The sequence below is a fragment of the Cariama cristata genome, unplaced genomic scaffold, assembly GCF_000690535.1.
Source record: "Cariama cristata isolate BGI_N322 unplaced genomic scaffold, ASM69053v1 scaffold20587, whole genome shotgun sequence".
In the NCBI taxonomy this organism is placed as follows: Eukaryota; Metazoa; Chordata; class Aves; order Cariamiformes; family Cariamidae; genus Cariama; species Cariama cristata.
The window spans coordinates 12,322-29,830 of NW_009625198.1; the positions used below are offsets into that span (position 1 = coordinate 12,322).

Sequence of the window (17,509 nt, forward strand, 5' to 3'; positions counted from 1 at the left end):
ACTTTATTTGGCAAAAGATAGTGTGGAAATCTCCAGTTGGTGTAAAGTGGGCACATCAGAACAATATGAGATACAGGCTCTGGTTTCCCAGATATATTAAAATCTTGTCTTTAGTCTCTCTCCTGTGTCTTGGCTGTTTATATGGTTCTCTGGTGAAACAGATCAGGGAGAGTGGTTGTATTTTTGGTGGAGAGAATGATTCAGACGCAGGAGCACGTGGCTGGTAGTGTAACAGGATGGGTGCTTTTGGTTGGCAGTACTTTGCATACCATTGGGTTGAAGTGTTCAAGGCACTAATGACCATGGTTGTTAGTCCATGTTGTAGGATACCAAGAGCTGCAAGGCAAGATTTGAGAGCAACCTTAATCCTGTTATGTTCTTTTTTGTTATTCTTGTTGGTTGTGGTATCTCTTTCAGTGAATACATTTTCCTTGAGTCTTAAGCCCTGCACCATTTTATGGCACTTTTTGATTTAACTTCAAATCATCCTACTGCATGTTGAAATTGAACTTAAATTGCTGATACTAAAGGTCGACGTAATTCATTAGATTCAGGCAAGTTACTGAATCTGCAAGACACAGCTTCTGATAAACACCCTTCTCAGGTTTTTTTGTGTAAGTTAAATAAACTTTGCCTTTAAATGCTTTCTTTAGCTTATTTTTCTTTTTCTACTTTTTATTTTTTAAATTTCCTGTGAAGTGTGTTTGGATTCAGCATATACAGGACACTAATTTTGATGTTGCAGTTGCTTGTCTGTTTGGATTACTAAGTAACTGTTAAGAAAAATTTACTGTAAATGCTGTCATGAGCTGAATTATTTGCTAGGCTGTATTTTGTACCTTTATTCATTCCTACCTAATTCCTAACCCTTGTATTTCTACTTGTTTTTTGAATTTTCAACTTGTGCTAATTAGTGTATCCTCCACCTGTTGAGCAGTACAGAATAAAGTAAAAGATTAATTTAGAGGATGATTCCCCAAATTTTTGGAAGCGTGATTTAGTTTTGACTGTTTCTCTTCTTTGTCTTGGGCCTTTGCTTTGCTGTAACTTTCTTAATGGCTAAGGACAGATTTGCTTTCTTTGGAATCTCTTGCTAGAGCTGATTGTGAGCTGTGCATATAGATTTGTTTTAATAAATGTTTTTCATATGCAGACTACACCCAACTTAGTCATGCAGCTATAATTTATGTTATTTTTCTTTCAGTGGGTTATCATAAGAGTGAGAGTAATTTTTTTACAATCCAATGAAATTACAACTTCTTGTGTTTTAAAACTGTCAAACACATCTCTTCTGTGGAATGGTCTCTTACTTACCTAATAGTGATCTTTGGTTATGTCTTCGTTATCTAGGTGGAAAAGATCCACTTTTGAATTAAAGGGGTTTTATGGGAAAAAAAAGACACGTTTGCATAGTGAAAGTGATCAAAGACTGCGTACAACTTAAAACGCAAGTATTTAGAGCTGTGTTTACAGAAAGGGATAGATCTGTGCCTGCAAGTGTAGCTTACTGTTCTGGTATGTGGCTGGTATATATATATGTGCACATGACTGATTTATAACTTGAATAACTTCTATCCATGTTGCAAGCATTCCCTCACAGCACAACTCATAAATTATATGTCGTTGCTCGTGCTACTGTGATTCTTAACTAATTCTGGGTATTTTTGTTTCCTTTTGTTTTTAAAGGATCAGTTTGATAACCTGGACAAGCATACACAGTGGGGCATTGACTTCTTGGAGAAATATGCAAAATTTGTAAAAGAAAGGATAGAAATTGAGCAAAACTATGCAAAACAATTGAGGTAAGGATTTTTTTCTTTTTAAAAGAATCTTAACAGTTACTTAAAATCACTGTGTCAGATGATGGGCAAGTATGTAACATCGTGATTAATGACCATTTTTCGTTTACAGAGTGAATTAGATCAGTAGTTCTTTTCATGACAGACAAGTTTTTGTTTACCAGTCCAAAACAGAAAATTATCTTTGGGTGTGCGCTTACTTGCTTGGTTGTTTTTTTGCCTCCTTCCCGCCTCTCTTCCCGCCGACGCTTCCAATCTTTGAACTTGAAAAGGTTTAAGACTTAAATTTTAAGATTCAAAACAGAACAAAACCATAGCAGTATTTTTTTCCACTGACTATCAGCATGTTTGTTGCAAAGTGCATTATCCATATCTACATTTTTGTGTGTGTTCAACCAGCTTCAAGTCTCTGCTGCTAATTAATTTCTCATGTTGAATTGGCAAGAGCTACACTACATTGTGTTAAGAAATCTGATTGAAATCATTGAGTAGAACTTGAGAAAGTAGCAGATCTTCCTGTCCTTAAAGCGCACCCTTTCCATAGCTGGGCTTGTCCCTTTGGATGAGACTGTAACCCAACCACCCTTTGTCTTGCCTGTCCAGTTCACTTTCTTGGTACCAAGTGAAACATCTTTTAGGTCCAACAGGAATTTCCCCTCAGAGATCATACAAGAAGAGTAGCATCAATGAAATGGCAGAGAAGCACATTCTTCAGAATAAAATGAGGTTTTTACCAAAAGGTGCACACAGTGCTTGAAGAACAAGATTTAAAATAAGACACTCCTGTGAATTTGGCCTTCACTGTAAACTTTGCTGTCTTGAATTCCTTTGGGGATTCAGTTGATGCTGGTGCCTAGCCCTTGTGAGACTGAAACTGACAGCAGCTTCTCTCCTGTGGTGCCTTCCATCATCTCATCATTGGCAAACTAGATTGTCACCAGATACACAGTTGAGGAACCCTTTCTCATAAATGCAGTAACGAGAGGTATGGATGTTCTCTGTCTAGGCTGCTCATTTCTGTTTTGATTTCTTTATCTGTTTCTTTTAATCCAGTTGTGTATATTCACCTAACATAATACCCCATTACTTTATTGAAGGAATTTTTTTCTTAAAGGGAAGGAAATAAATCCTACTTTTCCAAAGCTGGCATAGAAGAACTTCAGGAAGTAAAAGAAAGTTTGAAGCATGCACAGCAGCAGTTCACAGTCCAGTTTTGATTTGTTTTCAGTTGTCTGTTTAAAATGAAAATATGTTTTATTTGCACTGAACTATGCAGATCTTTTCCTTAAATAGTATGAACAAATGCCATTTTGCTTAATTATATTTAAAGATTCATTCCACAGCTAGCAAGATGAGACACCACATTATTACTTCAGGATTTGACTGAAAATAGGAAGTGTTCTCTGTTCAACATTTTACTCTTTTGGGTAAAACTATTGATTTTTCTCAAAGTGTCTTTCAAAAACGAAAGAGTTATGTCGAGTACCCCTCTGTCAGATGACTGGACTGACTGTCCATGTGCAGTAAGTATGATGGTTTTGGGAAGCACGGGTCTTGCTGCACACGTGTTGTACAGTGCATGCACGCACTTCCTGCCTGCTGCCAACAAGAGTCTGGACAGCACACAGATGAGAGGATGACTGATTTTCTGCCAGTAGACCGGTTCACGAAGCTACTCTTCGATATTGCCTGTGTATTCCCTGGGGGAGAACTGATTGTTAGTAGTGAACTGTCTTGTGATAAAAACTTTCAGCCATCATTGCTCTTGAGGAGCCTCACTGTTTTTAACTGTGTAAAACAGTCATGAGGTCCCAGGGGAGACAGAGATCAAGCAAAATTTTCACCTCCAGAAGAGTTAGCCATTCTGGAGCTTGCTCCTGAGAAGTTCTGAGAGAGAAGATCTTGGGGATGGGCCATGGTTCTGGTGAACTTTAATGCTGGCAACATAGGACCTGTGAGGTAGATATTAATATCACTGATGGAAATTTCTACTTTATCATTGTGTTTTCTTTTTGTAATTAATGCAATCTGGAAAATAGACTGTTGAGAATCTCTTCATTATGAACTTTATAACAGATTTATTATGCCCTTGTTTAGTAGATGTATAAACAGTAGGGTGAGTGGTCACCTCTTGGTAGTTCTGTGGCTCTCTTAGTGCTTGGATGGGACACCAAGAAAAAAATTTAATGAGGGAGATAATGCTAGTGATATATGGTGGTATTTTTTTCTGTCTTGGTTTCAGTGTGGGCCATGAACATTCGGTTGAGATTGTTGATGGATCTTATTCTCATAGATTTAAACCCAAGGATGACAATTTGAGTGAATTTTTCATAACAGTTTTCAGAAATTAGAGACTGTGTCCTGGCAGAAATTCATACTCACTTTGTGTATACCCTTGCATTTTGATGATTTTTCTTTTTGTATACCATCACAACTTGGTGTTGAGACTTTCCCAGGTGCAATGACTGTTCTGAGTCTTCTAGGAGATTACAAGTGATGCACGTACAGCATATGATGAACTGTTTGAATTCTTACTATATTCTTACTGTACGCAGTTATTGCAGTTTACAGTCGCTGAGTAATTCCAGAAATTATTACTTGTGAGAATCCTGTCCAAATGCTGGTTTTAGGTTGCAAGTCATGCATCGCTATTCTTCTTTAATAGGCGGTTCTTGATACTGAGAAAAAGTATAAGAAAAATGTAAACCATTGAGGAATCCTGAGGTGTCTATGAACGAAAAAAAAATTTCTAGAGAGCTTGCCTTGTCTTTGTCTGCAATATACTTTGTTCTGAAAAAAAGCAACTAAGATTTCATTTTTTTGAGCTAACTTAAGGAAAATCTTAAATTTTGTGTAGCTTAGGTCTCAACTAATGTATTGTGGTATCCCAAGGATTATGAAGGTTATTCTAGGCTGTTACAGGGATGTGAATCTAGACAAACGTATTGCAATATACATTGTAGATTAACAGATTTCATTTTAATTATGTGCTGTTTAATTTGTTCTTATTTTATAATTGGAAAAAAATAGATGTAGTATGTGCCAAATTACTGGGCTCTTGGCTGAATTTTGTAATTGAGTTCTGAGATGCTGTTTTTGATCAGCATTGTTGCTTAAAAGGGGTGAGGTGCAGGTCTGTTTTGTTTACTTCCACATCATCACACACAAAATAATTCTGGACATTCACTCCCTCTTTGTTCTGTCTGGAGCATTATGACACTTGAGAAGACAGAGGAGTTCCACTTCCTGCGATGTTGGGCAGTAATACAAGTTATACCTGCAGTTATAGATGAAACTGCCATGTGGAGTAAGATTTCTGAACATGGTCAGCTCCTCTGTTATTGTCAGTTTAAAGAAAATAGCTGTGATTGTTCTTGAAATATTTGAGTGTTTTCCTTTAAAATTGTACGTTGTGATCTCTGGAGATGTCTGATTAATCTGAGCAAATGTATTTTTCATGTTCCTTCTGCATACTATTGTGTGTAAATGTGGGTGTTTTTTTTCCTAAATACAATATTCATATACGCATATGTCTAGTCAAATTGAGACATAGGTACCACATTTTTATATGCAGGATCTTGGAAACGTTATTGAAAATGGGTGTAAGCTCAAATGTGAAGTTGAGGACACAAATGATCACCATATGTGTTCATTTCCTAAATCTCTCTTGCTTTGATTGGAGCTGAGAGTTTATGCTGTTGATTACTATCCAAATACAGATGTGGCAGGTTTTTTTTATAGTGATGTTTCTGCGAGACAAAACATGCGAATTCTTAACGATTCCAAGGATATTCAGCTTTGCAAACTCAAATTGTGTTACAGTTTTTTAAGATTCATCTCTTCAGTTAAAACTTTCTCTGATGATGTTACTAAATACAGTTCATTGTCATTGTTTTCACTCAGTCCATGATACTGATACACAGTTACTGAAGCCATCAGAACCGTATTGAAAGTATTACTGTATGTATAAATATGAAATACCTTCAAGTACTTACTGCGTTTTTCTAGTACCGTGTGAAAGCAGACTTCAGAGTTTGTTCCCAGGCTCATTTGTAGGCTGGAAGGTCCCAGACTGTAGAGGTTTAGTATAAGCAGATGCCACAGTACCTGAGCTGCTACCTGATTACAAATTCTACCATGTTGATGCTGCTGCTCCTGTTCTTTATGCTCTATATTAATTGACTGAAGAAGACTTAGTTTGGAGTTGATAAATACAATTTTTGTACAAATAAATGTCTGTAAAATTTTACGTAGATGTTTTATTTTTAATTATTAACTAGGGTGCTTTTTGAAACTTCTGGATACATGACTGAGGTGGTAATTATCTTTAAAAATTAGTACTATGGTCCAGGCTGCTATCTCACTGGTGTATTGACCTGAAACCAATTTATACTGAAAAGAGAGGTTGATAAAATTACAGGAGCAGCACTATTGGATGTAGTTAGTCCTGTACGAAATCTTCTTCCAGATGACTGTAAGACAGAGTGTGGTAGAAGTTGTCTAAATTGTACTTCAGAGAGGACTGAAGTGTCCTTGGTCTACACTTTTCTAAGGAAGTGTGGGGCAATTTGTCTGGTAGACTTGGTTCAGTTCTGATGTTCTGCAATTACTGCTGCAGTTTTCTTATAAACGTATTTGGATCCTGAGGATTAGACACACATTTAGATAAAAATGTTAAAGAACATTATGTCCCCTTAAAGTGTCAGCTGGCTCCCCTTTGAAATAATGCTTCACTCTTCGGATCCACACTTACCCTAGCTGCTTGTCAACCTGCATTTTTTCAAATATTAAATCCAGTTTCTCTGTTTTTTTTCTAAGTGTTGGTGTTCACTTCTTGGAAAAGCCATTTATGCTTCAGTGTTCACATTGTACACTGGCTTTTTCTTAGAATTTTAAATTCTGCATTTCCTTGTCATTTCATATTTATTGACTTTGATTATTGTACCTTGTGCTGTTATTGAACCTTAAATCTTGATCATACAGTGTCTCAACTGTATGTTCCTGAGATTCTAAGGTAGACAAAATTGACTAATGAAACTGACTTTTATTGGGAGATAGGATTATATCATATTTTTGTCTTCCTAGAAATAGTAAACAGTTGCATTAAAAAATGAAACCAGAACAGAAAATCAGCATGCTAGTAAATAATCTATATTTGTGACCTTTCTCCTGCCACTTCAAACTGTATGTTTTGCAGTAGATGGTTTTTTTTCCGTCATTTTTAACACCTTTGAAAATCTTGGCCTTGAAAAGGCTTGTGCATGGTTGCCTAGCTACAGCATTGTGTGCTTGTTAGGCATTTCACCTTTTAAACAATAATAAGGTGAAATTTAGGAGTTTCCCATTCGTTAACAAGCGATGAAGAGCAAAGCAGAAATGAAAGGGAAAATGAAACATTGGAAAGTTACTTAGTGAAGAAGAGTATTCTTTTTTTTTTTCCTTGGGTTTATGCATTTTCCAATCAAAATGTCTGAGTTTAATCCTTACCAAGTAGAATGTTACAACAGGCAGTGGATTCTGGTGATAGCAAAGAGATTCTTGTTTTAACTTCAGTGACAAAGTTCCTATAAAATTTGTAGATAGTTTTAAAAAAGTCAGTGTTTATTCTCTTCGTACATATTGATGTAAAAAGGACTTGACTATCTTATCATGGTTGTTCTTTCTGGTTATAGTCTCTGGAGGGTATGGAGAGAGACAAAGGCTCTAAGCTCGCTATTTCCACACCGACTCCCTGCTCCTATTTTGGTGCATATTGCATGACTGAACATCGTCTCGCTACTTGTACCGTAGAGATAATATGACTTCCAAATAAATCGATTTGAGAAATTGCATAGGTTATTTTAGATGAAAGTAGGATTAGCACCCTTGTTTTAATGATAAGGTAGTTCATAGTTTGTAACGACAGAAGTTAATACATGGACAAGATTTGCATGCAAGATTTTGTTTCATAGAATCTTTTCTTATTTCTCCTCTCTTTTTTTCTGTAGCATTAGGGGTGTAGATTGCTTTACATAGTCTACTTTGCTGCTTTTGGGGAAACTGTTTTGGGCTATATTAATAACTAGTCAGTAGAAGTCGACAGCCAATTGTCTCAGTTACTACTGGACAGACAAATGGAAGAGTTGTATCTAGAGGCCAGTTAAAAGACAACTGTTAAAGCAACTCTGCTAGGTTTGCATGGTTTTATACTTAATTTCTTCTTTGGGTGGATGTGTAAAATAGTTGCATTGCAAAATATCATCCCTTTACACAATACAGAATTTTGAATGAGGTCTAGTTTATACCAGTTAAAAAACAGAAGCATTCTTTGCATAATCCAGGTCCACCTCAAGAGCACACTTTGAGAAGTCTTTCCTGATAAGCTCAAGGCAAACACTTGTCTCTTGAACACAATGATTCAATTGTATGCACTTGTTTTGTTGTTTGGGTTTTTTGTTCTTAAATGGAAGGTGTGATTATTCAGAGATACATGAGGAAAAAATGGCCACCATTGTGTTGCTTCTATTTGTGGGTTGTAAAGCAAATGATTGACATGCCTTATTTTCTGCTGAGGTGTTCATTCACACTGAAAAATACTACTTTGATAGTTTAAATGAGAGATACTACAACGTGCCATCTGGTCCACAGTTTAAATATTACTAGCAAGATTTCGATGAAGTAGTTCTAATGTTTGGAAAATATGAGAATTTTTGTGAGGGTGGGCATGCTGATCTGTTTAATTTCAGTAGTAGTTCTCTCTTTAAATACTTTTTTCTGCTTTTAAAAATACACACCAACTGAGATCTTTCACTTTTTTTTTAACTCAAAAAGCACAAACATTGAGGGTAAGCAATCTGAGAAAAATCCTGTGTCTTACCTATTTTTCTTTCATACAAAAAAAGGATTCTTTATTTGCTGTAAAATGACAAACTCTCGCAGGGAAAGGAAAAGAACTCTAGTGGAGTTATAATTTCATTTTTTTCTGTTTCATGGAAAAACTTGACAATTTTGAAAATTACTAGAATAAAAAATGCAACCAATTCAAGGTATGATCACCCAGCTGCTAAAAATGAAAAGGAAATTAGGGATTTTTTTTTTTTTCAAGATTGACAACATGTGTCCTTTTGAATTTCAAGAATTTTAAGACCTCATTGCTACCACAAAAACAATATTGTAAGTCAAGTCAGAATAATGTGCTCAAAAAAAATGTGTACTCAGAAGTTTAAAGCAAAGATTGAAGTGCAGGAAGATAAGAATTTGAAAAATCACTGGACTCTTATCCCTCCTGTCTGTAAAATTGTGTGGCTTCATTTCACGTTAAGCACAGGATTTGGGATGTTTGTAGCAATATATGTAACTGTAAATATTTTGCAGTTGTTTGTGTAAGCGGTGTGTGCCTGTGTTACTTATGGTCTAGGATAGAGTAGGTGCTGTGGTTTGTATGTTTTTTTAAGGTGCTGTTTCTGCATTGTATGATAAGCAAATGAGTTTTTATCAGTGTTCTTGGAACTTGGACTGTGATACTGTGTAAAGTGTTGGTCCCATGGATCGTCTTTTAGAGGTTTTCTTGATTTCTAAAAACCTGATATTTACAACACTGGTGGTAGGGCAAAATGTAACATCTTCCTGGAAAAGAGATGTTGCCTCTTCTGTTCTGGAAATACCCTTGCTGAAGATTTGGAGGTACTGTGGTTAAAACCTTCAACCTGCATGTACACGTAAAGCTTAATTCAGGCATGGAGTTTTGTGCTTATGGGTATAGCATATGGTGTGTGCTAACTGTATGTTACACAGTGATCATACATTTGCTTTTTTCTTGTCTGCTAGCTTCTTTTGCATGCGTAAAAAGGATGTTAAATAAAGAACTCATTATTTTATGTCTAGTCACTGTGCAATAGAGGTTTTAAAATGCTTATAAATATATTGTTCTAGGTCAAAGTGACTTAAAATCTTTGAAAATGCTATAGATTTCTGCCTTACGTTATTGAAAGGATCCTTACAAGATGACAGAGGGAATAGACTTGTCCTTGAAGCCATTAAAAAGAAATAATTTCGTTCAAGCAGTTTTCTCTGTGTATGTCTTCTTAAAAGATGCTATTTTAGAGTCTCTTTTTTTTGTTCTTCCTTAATAGAAATCTGGTTAAGAAGTACTGTCCTAAACGTTCACCCAAAGATGAGGAACCCAGGTAAAAATGTTCATTTCAAGTTCTGTGTATAAGAAACAAGGACTACACTATACTCTGTCCTTTTATGGTTGTGGGGTTTTGTTTTTTGTTTGTTTGTTTTTTTTTAAGATAAAGTATTTAATTGGCTAAGACAACAAAAGAATTGTGCTTGACTTCTTATAGGTCTGCTGTAATTCTTAAGCATGAAACCTAAGTTTACTTCTATTAGTATGTTAAAGTAGTAAATACAACAGGTCGTACTTGCTCTGTTCCAAATTCATCTTTAGCTAGCTGAAAGTTTGAAAGCAGAAGTTTAGTACACTATGTGCAGTCTAGTATTATTTTTTATAGAAAAACAATTAATATTTTTTTTAATAGAAAAGCAATTACGTGTTCTTAGGCTGTGGTTTTTTGCTTAACTTAGTAGAGTTTTCCAGTGCATTTGTATGGCGATACAAATGTAGCTATGCATTTGTATACTGAGACTTGAGTGTACACAAAGTTGTCGTGTTTTTAGCAAAAGCTCTTAAACTACTGACTTGCTTTGATTTCAGAGACAAAATAAATGAATGTCTAACTGTGGAGGAGGAGCTATTTTATGACTATTTATCAGAGATGCTTGTTTTGCTGTCCATGTCCATAGCCATTTTTTAAATTTATTTAGAAAAATGCAATACTTTTTTTTTCTTTAGGGATAACTCTTATGAAGTAAAGGAAGTGGGCAAGTTTCAGGTTGCAGGCAGAGCATGTGCTGTGCAGAGTGCCTGAGAATTCACAGTAGGATTTCTTCCTTGGGCTATGTAAAGATCCTGGACCACAGGGAATGGGCTTTCTAGTACTAGGGTGGCGTTTGAATTCCCTAGAGCCAAGCCTATGGAGATGGCAGTATTCCACAGTTCAAAGAGAGAAAGATGTATATTTTAATGCGGTGTCTGTTTTTTGTTTGTTTTTGTTTTTGTTTTTCCTTTCTTCCCTTCCACACACACTTTCTACCCTTTGCCCCTCCTCTTCCCCCCTTTTTAGTGCCAGCCATAGTGGCACCTTACTTCCAGCCAAGAGGTGGGCAGGCAAACAGGCAGCTGTCTTCAGAGCTGATAGCAAACTTGTTGTGTAGATCATCCATCGGGATGCATATGAGTGGTATGATTGGCATGTTCCACCCTCAAGACCACCAAGCACATCATTTCTGCAGCAAGTTCAGCCTCCGAGCCTAGGGACGTACATATCCGTTCCCAAGCTCAGGCCTCTCAGTTGGCAGCTTAGGAGATACCAGTATACTACAGGGCTTTCCAGGTAGTATTCTTCTTCTTTCTTTTCCATCCGCAAAAATCCATATTCTTATAAAATGTATTTGAAGAGACATTGCAACTTATAGTACATGCTAGGCTTAATGTAGGCTTTCCCAACTTGCAGTTCTACTATAACTCAATTAGCATTTAAGATAAGGTTTATTGTAAAATACATACAATTTTTTTTAATTTAATCAGGAGTACAGACTGTACAAGAAGAAGTCCATTTAAAAAAAAACTATCTCAATTTTTGTATATGTATGTTTGTGCGTCTGTGCTTTCTGTCAGGTTTACTTCATGTATTGCCTTTTTTAACATCCTTAATGAGTTGAATGACTATGCAGGACAGCGAGAAGTAGTTGCTGAAGAAATGGGACACAGAGTGTATGGAGAATTGATGAGATACTCTCATGATCTAAAAACTGAGAGAAAAATGGTAATTTCTATATTTTGATTTGATAATAGGATATAAAAATGGATATGTCTTTTAATGAATTGTTGTATTTGTTTACCCAACTTAATGAACTTGGCAATAAGTAGGTTTTGTAATATATTGATAAAACACATATTTAAAGTTATTCTGTATTTTCATGTACTGGTTTACTACAGTTATTAAACTTAAAAATTAAGGTGTTGGGAGATAGTGCTTACTAGTAACTTTTTTGCCAGTGTCATTTTCATCTGTGGTTCTGTTCTTACATGATTAGTAATGTCTTCTGAAGACTACTGGTAACTTGTGGGAGATACTGCACATCATAGGGTGTCAACTAGAGCAGGGACTCAGTAATTGTAATAGTACTAAAAAGACATGCAAGTTAAACTTATTTGTGGTGTTTTTTAGCATCTTCAGGAAGGGCGAAAGGCTCAACAGTATCTGGACATGTGCTGGAAACAGATGGACAATGTGAGTTTGTGTTTTGGTGTTTTTTCCTGTTGAACTCAATAATATACAGTCTGTAAATGGAATTGTTGTCATCTGTCTTGCTTAGACTTCAATGTTTAGCTATATTACTGAGTGTCCAAATCAGTAACATTCAAAATGCAGTTCAATGTATTTGTAGTAAACAACTTCTGTGTGTACATTTGAGTGAAGCCTTGGCTTTTATCCACCATGAAGGAATCTGTTTTTAACATGGGTACAGATCTCTTGGGTTGCTTCTCTGCGGGCTACTTTTTGTTTAGAGACTAAGTAATAATGACAGTTTATTTATATGAGGATGAAATCTTAAGTCACTGTGTGTGACTTGAGTTTGAGGGCTTGCTACATGAGTTCTATTCAAGAATACCACTATAGGCTATTATACTTTCAGGAGGCAAAATTAGTTTTTAACAGAGAAATGCAGGAAGTAATGTCTCTAGGACAGATTATAAGCTGCTTTTTCTTGAGAGACATGCTTTTAAAGATAAGAAAATACAAAATTCCATCAAGTGTGTTCAAGACGCATTCTGATATTCTGCTGGTTTTGTGTCTTAGGAGTTTATTGTATCTTCAATGCAGATTATTGTGTAGCAATACTGGAGGGGTGAATTTCTGTTTTGTTGTTGTGGACCCGGATAAACCAATGTCTTGTTTCAGTGTCAGGTCAAACTGTTTAATTCATGGTCAGAGGATCAGAGTAGAACCAGATGCGGTAGTTTTAGGTGCTATCTCTCACGCTTCACCAAGATAATTCCCAGAGTTCACCTCAGACAATTGGTTGTGTTGTGTGGGCTGTATTTACTTGGGTGCAAAGTCAGTCTTTTAAATGCATACAGCCTTTTAAGGGACACTTTATCCTCAGTTGCCTGACTTTGCACTGAAGCAGGAGAGTGGTGCTTACGCAATCTCTATTGCCAGTTTGTCTCTAGAGATACTGACTTCTTGAGCTGCAACAGTTTCTCCGTACAGCAGTTGTTTTGACAACAGCTGAAGGTATTGAACATCAAGTACATTGAATACTGTTGTCTGTGCTGTTTGCAGCTATGCTGGTTGATATGAGTAGTGATGATAATGGATGGATATGCTAAGATCTTATAATGTCAGATAAATTGTTCACACTACCTTCAGAATAATTTAGTTGAATTTATTCAATTCAGATAGATCACTGAAGAAAGGAACTTGAAAATTATACAAGTCCAAGTTTAAGTTTTCTGCCCCTAATTTTTTTAGGTTATTGAAGTCAGGCTAGAAAGTGGACTTGTGTGTTTATAATTGCAGATCTTTGTAATAGGTTATTTTGTATTTTGATTATCTGATATTTTATAGCATAATTACAGTTGTTTCCTTGCTGGTACTTCAAGGAAATAAGTATTCAGTAGAAAAATTAAAAATTTTTGAGACTTGATTGCTGTGAGAACGAACAGTGTATTTATCTAAAGGTACTTAGTGAATTTAAGATATTTAAGTGGCAGCTTTGACATTTAGAATTCAAAATTACTGTAGAAAACCAAAAGAGGATAGTGGCTGTTGAAGCAGTAAGTTTGTGGCTTTTGTAGAGCAAAAAGAAATTTGAGAGAGAATGCAGAGAGGCAGAGAAGGCACAGCAAAGCTATGAAAGACTGGACAATGACACTAATGCAACAAAGGCTGATGTTGAGAAGGTAAGCCGTTTTTCTTTTACTCTCTATTATAAAATATATCTGCATGTCTATCATCAGTACTGGAACAACATTCTTTGAGTGTATAAAATTGTGTATAAAGTACGCTTGCTTATTTGCAAAATCAAAGTTACAGTAAAATATAAGACGGCGCAGAGGAGGAGTATGCTTCGTTAGTCTCGAGATGATGCTGTTGAGATGATGACGATCATCTTAAACATGCAAGCTTACTGGTATTTGGTATCTTGTGTTATATATGTTCAGTCACTTCTGTGTTTTTTAGACATGCATTTGAGCAATGTGGCTAAGGGAGCTAAAATGATCATTGCTCTCTCTGTGTATGACAAATTAGGTCTGTAGACTATCATGATATGTATGAAATCTCACATTCTTTTTATTTCAATTGTAAGGATGTCGATTTTGATGACTTGTGATTAGTGGTTTTGCATAGTTGTTAAAATAAATTAAAATAATGCTGTATGTCATTGAAAAGCAGAAGACGTGTTTGAACTGATAACACTTTCCTACCAGGCTAAGCAACAGTTAAACCTGCGCACACATATGGCTGATGAAAACAAAAATGAGTATGCTGCACAACTACAGAATTTTAATGGCGAACAGCACAAACACTACTACATTGTCATTCCTCAGATTTATAAGGTAAAATAATTAACAGACAAAGTATGTTTGATTTTCTAATGGAGAAGTAGATTTTAAAATTTAAAACTTTATTTTTGGGATTTTAGTGGATAATTTTATCAAGAAATTAGCATAATCTTGATACAACCTGCATTTTATTATAAGACTTTACTGCTTGCAGCAATTATGCTTAGACTTGTAATAAAAATGTTGTGTTGCATTTTCTATGAAGATTTTATATTTTATAGACTCTTTGCTTAAATGTTGCTGAAGAGGTACAGCAAAATAAGTATTTGAGACATCTGGGTGAGAGCAAATGTTAAAACAATCATTCTAATAAGGTTTCTTCCCTAGTTCTCTTGATATTTTTGTGTGTGTCTGAATGCTTTGACTCTGGCAGAGACAAAGGAAAGCATATAGCTAGAGGTGACTGTGGTTTAATGTGTCTTGTTGTACTGGCATAAAATAAGTGGACTGGAGGCAGAAGTACTTACCTCTTGCCCGCCTCCCTGCCTCCCCCCCCCCCGTCATTTGTTCATCAGTCTTACCAGCAATCCACAGAACTCTCTAAAATAATAAAGTCAAAGGTCAAATTACATCAATACTTTGCATCTAAGAAGGGGATTTATCAAGGTGCTTCATGTAACTATACAGATTTTTATTTTCAAGATTCTTTCAAAAGCAAGGAGACTTTGGAAAACTAAAGTAGTTGGGGGACATCAGGTGAGGACTTCAGCACTGTATTGGCATGTACGTTCAGCAATTTGGGAGAGTACTGTTACTGTAGAAACAGATTCTGAGACATGGAGTGAGGAAATGGAAAGCAAAAATACTGACTTTATTTGAAAGTGTAGCAAGTTAAGAATGCTTGGTATTTTCTAGAAGCACAAGGGAGTTCATATTTTAAAAAAATACTTATTAGATAGGTCTAGGATTCACAGGAGAAAATTGCCTTGGCTTATTAAAGAATTTTCTAGTATTTTAACTGTTAAGCAGCACTACTGTAGATCTGACATTAGCACACTCATGGAGGAATTGCAGTCAACTCCCAGGAGAAACAGTTTAATCATCTTTGTTTATAGCTTGGACCAGAGTTTTGGTTTATTGCCTTTATTTCTCTAAGGTTAAAATTTGTTATCATTGTAAGATACGACTTACGTTTTTTGAAATCACCAGTAAGAGCAGAAAGACCTTAGCCCTACTTTCTCTTGGAACTTCATTTTTACTATTTCCTTGCAAGTATTTGGTAAAATATTCTATGGGAAAACCTTGGGAGAAGGATTTAGCATGACTAGGTTGTTGCTTTTTTTGGGGGGAGGTGACAGTGGATGTTGCTTGAGACATCTGCCTTTGTTACAGTACATATAGGAAAGATCCGACTTCTTATCCCATTTTTGATAACCTATTGATGTATGTACTATAGCTTTTTGTTTTCTTTTGGTCGTGTCCCCCCCCCCCCCCCCCCCCCCTTCAATTAGGTGAAAGGTCCAGGGCTATTTTCTTAATAGTATTTCTCTTTAATTTTTTCTTTTTGTTGTGTTCCAGTAGACTTTTATTACAAATCTTAGGTAATGGTATTCTTTTTCTTCATTTTCTTGCACACTGCTAAAGGAAATAGTTTGTATTTCAAATCAGAAAGTATGTTTAAACAGCATGTAATTTTAACGTTTCTAATTTTTCATATTTTTTTAATCATTGGTATTTATTGGAAAGTATAAAAATAAAGGCAAGATAGAGATATTTATCACCAGAGAGAAATTATTTGGAACTAGAAGGAGAGATGAGGAGATGGAGAAATTAGTAGAATTTCTTTACTGTAGTTTTTATTTTTGGCTGAAACAAGTATTTTAAACTAAATAAGTGGCTGTAGACACTGTACACGTGCTTTAAAAAAGAATAAGGAAAAGAAAGTCCAGTCTTTTACATCATTTTCAAAAATCAGAGTATCAACTCTTCTTACTTACTGTTCTGGGCATCTAAAGTCTGTGTCTGAAAGGACTTGACCTTTTAACTTAAGTTCTGTTTTGTTAAGCAAGTAAAAATACTGGGAAAGCACAGGAATTCTGTACTACACTGTGGTGACCACAGTAAGTGCATACATCAGGATTGGGGAAAAAAATCTGCAAATAGAAGCTTTATGTTATCTTACTTTGTGCTTGCAGCAACTTCAAGAAATGGATGAAAGAAGGACTATCAAACTTAGTGAATGTTACAAAGGCTTTGCTGACTCTGAGCGCAAGGTTATTCCGATTATCTCTAAATGTTTAGAAGGGATGATCCTTGCAGCAAAATCAGTTGATGAACACAGAGTAAGTAGAATTGAACAACTTTTTAAATGTGCATGAGCAATTTAACTGATACAGAAGCTGTGGAGAGGGAAAAGAGGGACTTACCCTGTATGTTTGTCTTTCTGTTGTCAAATATTTGTCTGCTTGAAAAGGGTTATGACTTCAGTTTTAGCCTAAATGGTCACTTCCACTTTCCATGTCTGTTCTCTTCCTGTTTTATTGCTTTCTTCTGAAGATCTTTGACACTTTCTCACTGTCTGTGATTTTGGACACGTTGTTTCGGTCATCCTGAAACATCCCAGAATACCAATATGGTTGGTATTTTCTCCAGCATGTAGCATTAAATCCTATAAAGGGTGTTCAGTTAACGAAGTATCGTTCTGTGTCCTGTTTGATTGCAGCTATTGGCACTTCTTTCTTACTACTCCTAACATGGGTTCTTCCCTACTGTATCTTACTACATCTAGTTGCTTAGTGTTATCTTCATTTCAGTGCTAATGTATGCTACATTTCAGTGTCATGTAGCATTTCAGTGCTAATAAAGTGCTAAATTAGAAGGTGGAGTAGTAGTTTGGCCCTAAAGCATGTCCTCTTTCAGATTTTTGATAACCCTTGGGGAGTATTTGCTGGATCCTGAATAGGAAGGTATGCTTTGATTTACAGTCATGGTAACACTGCTGAGAAAAAAGAACATACGTTATCTTAACTTGACCTATCCAAAAGCGTGCATTTGGAGCTCGCTCTCACTTTCCCATCTGTGCATCTCTGCAACT

General features: G+C 35.8%; 1 protein-coding gene across 1 annotated transcript in view; it reads left to right on the top strand.

The window, feature by feature from the left end:
- FNBP1L (formin binding protein 1-like) overlaps positions 1–17,509 on the top strand; it is a gene marked incomplete at its 5' end in the record, with an annotated part of 31,199 nt that overhangs the window by 1,908 nt on the left and 11,782 nt on the right. The window contains 7 exons of the mRNA XM_009703525.1: positions 1,687–1,802; positions 9,911–9,964; positions 11,521–11,668; positions 12,074–12,136; positions 13,708–13,812; positions 14,341–14,469; positions 16,611–16,757. Of these exons, the coding sequence (XP_009701827.1) occupies positions 1,687–1,802; positions 9,911–9,964; positions 11,521–11,668; positions 12,074–12,136; positions 13,708–13,812; positions 14,341–14,469; positions 16,611–16,757 (762 nt within the window). The remainder of the gene's footprint in view (positions 1–1,686; positions 1,803–9,910; positions 9,965–11,520; positions 11,669–12,073; positions 12,137–13,707; positions 13,813–14,340; positions 14,470–16,610; positions 16,758–17,509) is intronic.